Source organism: Aspergillus uvarum (assembly GCF_003184745.1).
Source record: "Aspergillus uvarum CBS 121591 unplaced genomic scaffold BO82scaffold_38, whole genome shotgun sequence".
NCBI lineage: Eukaryota > Fungi > Ascomycota > Eurotiomycetes > Eurotiales > Aspergillaceae > Aspergillus > Aspergillus uvarum.
Window position 1 is genome coordinate 320,110 of NW_020291335.1, and position 9,959 is coordinate 330,068.

Sequence of the window (9,959 nt, forward strand, 5' to 3'; positions counted from 1 at the left end):
TGGTTGTTGAATTGACCTGATATCCCAAAATATAATTGATGCCTATACCTGGTATGTTTTCGCTGGCACAGGTGGTCTTGTTCTAGGGTAGTTGTGGAAGGTAATCAACATACAGCAAGCTTTGATAGTAAAGATAGCGGTAGTTACAATACTGGATTCTTCATTGCTAAGAGATAGCTATATACATCACATTGCAAACATTTGCGAACAGGCTTTGAGCTATTACAATGCCACTGCGGAATAAAAATCATGATTACAGGCCCGTCTGCTGCAAGTAACCTAGCATGCTGTGGATCGCTCCATGCAGTGCGTTGATATCATTGCAGGCAGCGAAGATGAATCGATCGGGCCGGACGATGCAATATCTTCCACGGACCTCCTTGCGAAGAGCAAACCGATCATAGAGCATGGGCTCTGGCCGTCGGTTGCAAAGAGGAGAGCTTGCAAACTCATCCCCTGTGGCTAATACGATGACATTCGGATCTTGAACATCCGCGACTGACTCCTCGACCATGATGGGGACGTTATTGGCCAATATGGTACCTTTAGAGAGTTGCTCAACGTCCTGCAACACTTTTCGCACCCCCGAGAGCTCCTCATCATTGCGCAGGTATACGAATATCTGGAAAATGCCTTCTCGCTGGGAGCGAAAGATTATGTCGTCGGTGAACACAATCTCTCCGTTTGACGTTTTGCCATAAACCTGAGGAAGATTGACGCCTCCATTAAGATCAGGAATAAAAGGCATGCCGTCCAGGTATCGGTATCGGACCATGCCGTTGCGGCGCCTGCCCAGTTCAAGCTGTCGCCTCCAACTGGGGACGAACTGGATCAACCAGAAGTACCAGTCTCGTGCGGAAGCTTTGAGCGGTTGGCTCTCGGTGACGAACTTGCCATTCTCAATGGTCGCCGCCAGAGATTGCTCTAACTGTTGCTTGCGCTCGAGATACCACGACCTCAGCACGGAATGGTGGACCTGAGTATTGGAGGGATGGTATCGACATAGCATGGCAAGCCGCCACCCTAATGACAGAGCGTCGCGGAATCCCGAAGCAATACCTTGACCGCCAACTGTAATCATGAGAAAGAAAAGAATGACAAGGACGGATATGAGGTGTGCTTACAGGGTGGAAAGACATGGGCGGAGTCACCGCATAAGATGACCCGGTCCTTCGCCCAGACATTGCAGCTGCGGGCAGAGAAAGCAAAAGGCCGTGACCGGAGAGTCTTGATACAGTCTTCCGGGAACTGCACATCACCAGGTAGACTAAAGAATAAGCAATCTTGCCAAACTAAGAGGAATACAGTCTCTCACCAGTATCGGCTGCCGTCATGGGTGATGTACGGAAACACGATTTTCTGCAACATCTCATGCGAGGCCAAGTAATGTCCATCTTCGTCGGGTCGGACGAAGAACTCGAATCTCCAGAGCCGGTCACTAGGAAGTCCAAACCGGCCGCAAACCGCCGGGCGACTTGGGTTGCATAGGAAGCGGAAGCCGGAAGGGAAAAATGCATCGTATACTTGCTCGGGGGTATATCCGAGCTTCCAAAGAGGGAATGCGGGATGAGTCTGCGGGGTGGGCAGGGTAATTTCCCAGTTCAGGGCTACCCATGTCTCATCATATAACACGCTGAGTATTGTTAGTATGTTGCTTAAAAGTGTCCACAGTGAGGCATTACTCACTCCGTCACCCTCTCCAAAAAAACCCCTTTCTTCTCTAGGTATTGCTTCCGCGTGTAGCCAGTTTTTCCATCGGAACCCACAAAGAAGCGCGCACGAATTTTACGCTCCGTCCCTTCCGCATCTCTGTATGTGCAATATGTCCAGCTGTCGTCTTCTTCGAGACCAATGACGGTTGATCCAGATCGTAGAGAGCAAGATGCATGAGTCCCCATAATATCTCTGAGCTTCCTCTCCAGTGCTGGTTGCTTGTGACAGATATATCCGACATGGCCAGTTCCGCCAGCAGTCTGTTTTGACCAATTCAGTGATCGTTAAACCACAAACGCACAAAAGAAGGGTCGTACAGTGGCATAGTCCATGGCAATGAACGCCTCCTTTGACAAGTTCGCACCTGTGCCGCTGATGAAATTGAATTTTCCCATACCTAGAGCTGGTTAAACCCTCTTTCCTCTTGGCGGTTAGAGACCTTGGGAGGATATCTTACAGGTTCCAATTTCTGTATATATGCTTCGGTACAAGCCCAAGCCCTGCAACGCCCGTATGCCATCTTCATCCAGAGCAATTCCACGAGGATCGGTTGTAATGTTGGCTTCCCGTTCCAACACCACGTTGGGGATGTTCATTTGGCCCAGGAGGGCTGACAACATCGCCCCCGTTGGGCCACATCCGCAGATGAGGATGTCGGTTGTCTCCCAATCTTTGCTGTCCATATTGGTTGTTTTCGTGTGCGACACAGATGCTCAAGGAAGAACTGAGAGACAATAAGTGCAATGATCGTTTTATGTCTCAATCCTTGGCGAATAATTCGGTAAAAGTCACGGGCTGTAGATCATGCCTGGGGGTACCCCGTATCCGACTTGCTCCCCGCAAAGCCATGCAGTGGGATCCAATTGGAATTCCATAATCCGTATATCCGAATGTCTGGAGAAGCTTCCTGCGGGACCTTGCGGGACGTCCGGGGTCTCCACAGTCCACACAACAGAAAAACATGAGTTTCGTAAGCCCCGGAATTCCTGCCTGTCGAATTTTCATCATTATGGAGCAATACTGAACCTAGGATATATGCATCGGCCGTCGGCTTCAGACGCTCTCACGTTAGTCCGAAACTATTGCACGTTTGACAGGCGCCCAATAACAGTAACAGGGTTTGCCACCTCGTTCAGCCAATCACAGTTGGCTGTGAACGAGGAAAGCGGGGGTGAACTCTAATTGATGAACCCGTCGAACACCAAGATTCGCGGTTCTGCAGGGTCTGTTCACCTGTTTCTTTGACTTCTCATCGACTCAGATGCGTGCCATCCCTCTTGTATATCTCGCCGCATGAGCAGAAGCATCTGTTCTGCAAACGTATTTAATCTGTTCTCATCCCCTCCGGAGTTCAGTCATGCCGGCCCATCCGAATAGCAGGCCGGAACGTATTTGCCCGTGGTGCTCGCAGTCCTTCACCAAGGAGGATCACTTGGCTCGACATATCAGACGTCATACCCGAGAAAGGCCATTCTCATGTACGGTGTGCACAAAGTCCTTTACTCGCTAGTGCGTTGACCCTTGATGAATCTAGTTCTACCCCCATGCAGAGCTCCTAACGATGTCAGTGATTCCCTCCTTCGCCATGCGCGGTCCCATGGAATCACGCGGCAAGCAGGGCCCCAGAAATCTTCTACTACTGCAGACTCTGTAGGAAATGAAAGGGCTCAGGCTCCCGTCCCGGCGACAGGGTCAAAGTTCAACACAACAGGAGCTTCCTTTGCACATGCAAACCATCCAACAGATTATGGACTTGGCTCACCGTCCGCCGGTTCTACAGCCACGGCAAACTTTACCAGCCCAGTGCCTCACGATCCGTCTCTACCCGTGGATCCAGCCACGGGCCAACCTGACTGGGCGGAGATGCAGCCTAGCTGTCTGTCGGACTGGTCAGTAGGCTGGACCGCGCAACCTTCAGCATGGTTAGCCGATGATAATTTCGACCTGGGGGCATTTAATGCCGCGATCATCACGTCCACTACGCAATCCATTGTCGAGCCACCTCCCTCATTCTTGGAGGCCCCGCTATTAACTCCGCTGTCGGCAGGTGTCGTCGAACCGGTCCCTGAGCAACCGGAAGATATCGTTCGACGGCACTGGTTTACCTTTCTGGAGGGCAGTGGGACTGGCTACGACACCCCTGGGGGTAACCCGGATCGGGCCCACATTGATGACGCTGATCGAGAGAATCTCGCCCAACGCCTTCAGCAGCGCATCACGACAGAGCCATTGCCGTCAACAGACTTTCTGGTGAGCATCGAAGAATGTTTAGCATTGTTAATACCATGCTGACCTATCAGAATATGTGTATTCGACTCTTCTTTGCTCGTTTCACAAACATACTTCCCATCATTCATCAGCAGACGTTTCGTCCTTCGGTTAAACGGTCCCTGTTGCTGCTCTCGATCTGCTCGATGGGCAGTCTCTTCTTGGGTTCGAATCATGCTACCCAACGGGGAATCAAAATTTTTGAAACGCTCCACAAAGCTATACTCTCTTCGGTTCGTTACTAAGCCAACGTTTGGCGCAGCATGTCGCTGACTGGAGAAGTGGGAAACATATATGATCAAAGGAAAAGCTGAAGCCCTGTCCATGGTGCAAGCAGCTCTGATTGGGCAGATCTTCGGCATGTTAACGGGGGTAAGAGTGCCAATCGTCTGCTTAGTTCATCATCTAACTGGTATTTTGCAGAGACCAAAAGATCTGTTAACTGTACAGACATTTCATGGCACAGTCATCACCGTAAGCCTATCCACACAGATAGTAGTTATAGTTCACGAACGATGCAGCTGACATCATCAGTGGGCGAAAAGACAGAACTTATTCTCTAGTCGTCGCGCCATCGACCAGATCAACATCGAAGATGTATATCGCGCCCCGGAGCAAACATGGCGAGCCTGGTCCCAAGCCGAAGAGCAGATCAGGTGAGTTCCTCCCTCGACAGTATAGCAAGTAATGTGTCTAATTGCTACAGGCTCTGGGCCGCCGTCTTCATCCTAGATGCCGAGCTCTCCGAGCTATTGCTCACCGATCCTCTCGTACGACGTTCACCGTTGGACGTAGTATCCGAGGACAATCTTTGGACGGCCCCGACTGCGGAAGCCTGGGCCAGCGCGGTGCGATGTCAGATCGAACAGCAACAGCAATCAGGGATACCCACTAACCCATCACCCCCGGGCCTGATGGGGTTCCGGTCATACGTCGAGCTAGAAAGTTTGATCTGGGCCATTAGTGACTCCAACTTCCAGGAGCAAGCAAAGGATGCAGACTTGCAAGTAAAGTTCGAACGAGCACTGATCAGTTTCCACGACCGCTATCTCCGACCCCTAAAGTCCTCCTCCCAACTACAAAGAGACATCTTCTGCCTCCAGGCTCTCTGGCACTCCGGCTTCCTCAGTCTCCATGCTAATATCGACCGCCTAGAGTGTGCCATCGGCCGTGAAGGCTACACCGAAGCCCAACCCCACAAGAAATACGCCACCGAATGGGCCAACTCCCCAGCCGGCACGCGATGTGCCGTCCACGCTATCTTAATCCTCCATCTACTAGAGACATTACCATTAGGAATCGAGCCCGCCATCCATGTCCCCCGAGTCCTATTCAGAGCAACCATCGTCTGGTACAGCTTTCTGAAATTCGGCAGCAGCAGCAGCGGCGACACCACCACAAACGAGCCAAGGGTCCTCGATGTTAATCTCCATCATCATAATTTCGAAGAGCTGAAGTGCACCACCGTGAATCCAGCGAAACTTCTCCTCGAGTCACAGGATTTTCAAAATAATAAACCACTTCCGTCAAGGACGACGACTGCGTGTCGGTATGTGGATCTACTCAAACGGATTGGTCATTGGGGGTTGGCGCAGCAGCTTGGGACGATTGCTGTCGTGTTGCTGCATGGGGATTTGGAGGGGGGGCATAATAAGCCGGTGGCAGCTTTTGTATCTTGATTGTCTGGATATCTCAGATGAAAATGAAGTGACGGATTTGAAGCATCAGGGATTGGATTATCATAAGCACAGTAGAAAGAGATCACGCTTGAGAGTGGTTCTAACGAGCTTTGGGCAAATGGTAAAGTATTTGTAAACAAAAGCTGTCTTCCACAAGTCTGTGCTTCCCACGACGGAAACTGGAAATCTTCTTACTCCTATTAGGTGGACTTTGTTCCCCGTAGACTTTGTGATTATTTTAACAGGGAGAAGAAACTTGTGGTGGGACAATTCTAAGTGCTCGTTTCTACGCCTGGTTATACCTATCGCAAACTGTGGCACACTGTAAATTACAATAATCTGGATCGCACATATTGAGAAACACAGACAACATTCTCCTTCATAGAAGCAGTGTCTCCTATAATAACCGTTACTCACAGTGCATGTACTCTTGAGTTCCTTGTCAACTGCCTCAAACTCTTGCCAAAGAAATACATCGGAATCCCAAATAACAACGGACCAATTGTCAATGAAAATTCCACCATCGTAGGTACCAACCAACCTCTTCTCGCGGCCATCGGCATGACCCAATAGCTCATGACGAACCCACAGGTATTCTTAATCACCGTCGCCACGACCATAATCTCTCCCGAAATTGGTTCGTAGCAGTCAACCGCATATGAAATAGCAATCGTTGGAACGGCAGTCACACACAGACCCGTGAGACCATACCCGACGACTATGATAACAGGCCACTCCCATTGACGATCATATCCGAGGCCGCCAATGATGACACCAACGACGGTGGTGATGAAGTACGGAATGAGTGCTGGGAGACGCATCTCCGCTTCGCGAATCCCGCCGTTTCTGGCGGTTGCTCTGGCGGCGATCCAGTCTGAAAAGGGGCCCGCGGTGACGAGGCCAACGAGGCCACCGGCGACGAAGGCGAAGTTTGAGTAGCCGACACTGGATGGGGAGAAGTTATACGGTGGGGCACTCAGTACTCCTGACTCCGTCAGGTTCCAGTATAGGAGGAGGTTCGCTGGCCCAGCGACGTTCAGTCCTGCCCACAGGATGATGGGGAATAGGAATGCGTAGAATGGGACTGTCAAGTCCCGTAAGAGGAGCTGCTTCCACTGTGGCTCGGGTGTTTGCCATAGCTTGAATTGCATCCTAGATGGGCGCCCTTTGCCATGAATATTCATGTCACGGTCGACCGTCTCTAGGTTCTCTAGGTGTGTTAATTCCTGTTTTATCGGTTCTGTAGAGCTGGGCTGAGTGGAGGATGCGGGAGCATCCTTATGGTCGCGAAGATATCGAGTTTCGGGGAAGACAACGAGTAGAGTAATGAAGTTGAACGCAGACATGGCAAGAGATAGCCAGAAAAAGCTCCGCCATCCGATGCTAAACGAAAGGTGATGAGTTATCTATCCGAGCCCTAAGATGGTAGACAACGACGTACTTTTGAGCAATATTCCCGGAGATGATGGGCCCGATAAACAAGCCCAAAAAGTACCCCATACTAGAGGCAACACCAGTCAGCAGGGGAACAAGGACTCGCAGCACGAAGCTTACAAATAAAGGCCGGTCCATGCACCGCGCTCGTGCAAGAAAAAAATGTCCGAAGTGACCTGGACCATCACCGTCTCACTCGTGGCCGTGGCTATTCCGTTAACAACCCGCGCCACCAGCAAGCTCGAATGAGATTTTGCAAGTGCTTGCCACAGACACGACGCCGTGCCTAGCAGACAGAAGGCAAGACTGGTGATCCGACGACCAAATATGTTCGAGCACGGGACGATGAGAAAGTTCGAGTAGCCGAGGGCCAAAACACACGCCCCGGTCAGGAGGCTGAGTTGGGTCTCGTCCAGATGGAATTCTTCGGCGAAGAAGGGAAACATTGGGCCCATTGAAAGGGCAGATTCCACGGAGACGAATAGAAAAAGGAATTGGGTTGCGATAACAAGATCTGTGCTCGTGAACATAAGCTATTTGCTGGTCGCCGACATTGATATTCGGACTGGAGACGTACATTTCCAAGTGGGCGACCAATTCAGTGGATCATGGGGGGCATCGGAGGGACGTGGTACGAGGTTGCTGTTTGCATCAGAATCCCAGTCTGGAGAGAGAAGAAAAGAGCGACAATAACTCGTACGCTGTATGTGAGTTGGGAACCTCATTACTTCCCCGGTCACGCAGAATATCCGTGCCGGGTAGAACATCCTCCTCGTACCCTGTGCGAGGTTTGCTAGTTGAGAAAATTGTCATGTTCAGAATCTGATATCTTTTAGCAGGATTCGGGGTATTGGCAGATATTACTGATTTGATATACGGATGGCATCGGCATATATGGGGACAATCGTTCTTTCCCCGCAAAACGATTTTGCGGGGACTAGCGTTGTTCAAGGTTCTGGAGAGAGTAGATCCATTGGATCTAGTATATCCTACACCTCGATCGATGAAGGTCATGGCAAAAGTTAGTTTTCTCTGTCCCGCTGCCATGAAGCATGTCCCGCAAAGGTCCCACGGCCCAACCTTCTTCTCTGGAACGAGCAACCTACACTAAGAAATCAACGACGACCACGGCCTACAATCAGCTACTGATCTACATTATGTCTTGCTCGCTCTTATACATCTCGAAGTAACTTTATCGCCAAGAGTTGCAAAGCTACTCCCACTGAGAACTTCATTTCTGCCGGTTTTCTCGACCCATTTCGACTTTGACTTGGGAAATAGTAGCTTCAGCTCTATATAGCAAAATGACAAGTTCAAGTGTTAAAGAAAGTATAAAGTATTAAGATATATGAAGTGTTTTTTAAATAAAGGTTTTTATTCTAATTTGATTAATATAGCTCTTATATAATTTAATAAAGGTTTGGTAAAGTTATTAATATTTTTAATATTTAAAAGAAAAATTTATTTTAGGAATTTTTTTATAATTCATTAATATTTTAGATTATATATATTACTATAACTGTAAACTCCAATTACTTATATTTTTAAAATAGGATTTTTTTATACTTTAATAGGATATTTTATAAAAGTAATACTTACTAGTCTTACTAGTCTATATTATAAAAAAACTTATATGAGCTGGTTATTAAAGCTGGCTTTTTATTATTTTTATTTTAACTGTATTTACTGGCTATAAATATAACTATAACTATAAATTTTAATTATTTATATTCTTAAAATAAGGTTTTTTTTATATTTTAAAAAAATATTTTTAAAAAGTAATATTTACCAGCCTTGCCAGTCTATATTATAAAAAAACTTATATATAAGGACTAGAGGGTGAAATAGTGTAGTAAACAAATAGCTTATTGTAATAGCCAAAGATAGTAGTATTACATAGTGTCAGGAACTACTTGACGCAGTAGACACGTTGGTTAGGCAAGGCAAAAGCAGTTAGAAGTAGTCTTCTATTAATTACAAAACTAATCCTTAGGAATCCCTAATCCCCTAAGGATTTCAAGTGCTTATATATATTTTGGAAAAAAGGGATCAGCTTTATACTAATATAAAAACCCGGATTGGAAGCCCGATAAATTAGTAATAATAGCAGTATTAAAGTAGGAGGCTGGCAGCTGTATACTACAGATATTATATAATAATTTATACTCCTCTGCCAAGCCGGACCACCTAGTCCAGGGTATAGATAGAGATAGCTTTAATATATAGCTAAAAAAAGTAATCTAGATATTTAATAACACTTTAACAGGCTATACAGCTAGTATTACTATAGTAGTAAGGCTATTAATATAATATTATATTACTTTATATTATATTAGGTATAGTAAATAGAGGATATATATTATTAATAATCCAATCAGGATTTGATATATATTATATTTATAAATAAAAAAGTTTATTACAGCTTTATTATTTTTTATATTTTAATTCTCTGTTGATTCTCCCTTTATTTATACTTATTTTATATTATTTTTAGTATTATCTTTGTCTTTTATATTATAGTTTTCAGCGAATATAAGTTGTTTTCTTTTTAAGTTAATAAAGATTTAATACTATGCCTCCTACTATTTATTGCTGTTTGGCTGATACTTTTCTTATACTAAAGACTTTTTTTTATCTATACTACTTTTATACCTTTATCTGTAATTTTAATCCTACTAATAAGAAGCTTTTCTCTTCCGGCTGTATTTTTAATACAGCTGTATCTATAGCTTATAAACAGTATTTAAATTATAATCAGATCTGTAACTAGATAAGTATTAATACCCTTTTAATAGTTATATTAAGTTAATTAAAATTAGATATTGGTTGGTATGCTTAGAAACACCACCAAACTTTTAATAATCT

General features: G+C 46.3%; 3 protein-coding genes across 3 annotated transcripts; 1 reads left to right on the forward strand and 2 right to left on the reverse strand.

Annotated features, from left to right (window-relative positions):
- Positions 1-253: 253 nt before the first annotated feature.
- On the reverse strand, positions 254-2,396 carry BO82DRAFT_338595 (monooxygenase; the record flags this gene model as incomplete). Its single annotated transcript, XM_025633439.1, has 6 exons — positions 254-1,071; positions 1,125-1,267; positions 1,316-1,633; positions 1,687-1,973; positions 2,031-2,110; positions 2,171-2,396. The coding sequence occupies 6 exons, from the start codon at positions 2,394-2,396 to the stop codon at positions 254-256; spliced, it is 1,872 nt and encodes a 623-aa protein (XP_025490533.1).
- Positions 2,397-3,070: 674 nt separating this feature from the next.
- On the forward strand, positions 3,071-5,660 carry BO82DRAFT_286741 (fungal specific transcription factor domain-containing protein; the record flags this gene model as incomplete). The annotated part of the gene is made up of 6 exons (XM_025631560.1): positions 3,071-3,191; positions 3,329-3,963; positions 4,333-4,353; positions 4,432-4,455; positions 4,516-4,637; positions 4,688-5,660. 6 exons carry the CDS (start codon positions 3,071-3,073, stop codon positions 5,658-5,660), a joined length of 1,896 nt encoding a protein of 631 aa, XP_025490534.1.
- A 413-nt stretch (positions 5,661-6,073) lies between these two features.
- Positions 6,074-7,907, reverse strand: BO82DRAFT_286761 (MFS general substrate transporter; the record flags this gene model as incomplete). Its single annotated transcript, XM_025631561.1, is given in 6 exon segments — positions 6,074-6,781; positions 6,857-7,043; positions 7,102-7,161; positions 7,215-7,608; positions 7,672-7,795; positions 7,815-7,907. The coding sequence occupies 6 exon segments, from the start codon at positions 7,905-7,907 to the stop codon at positions 6,074-6,076; spliced, it is 1,566 nt and encodes a 521-aa protein (XP_025490535.1).
- Positions 7,908-9,959: the final 2,052 nt, after the last annotated feature.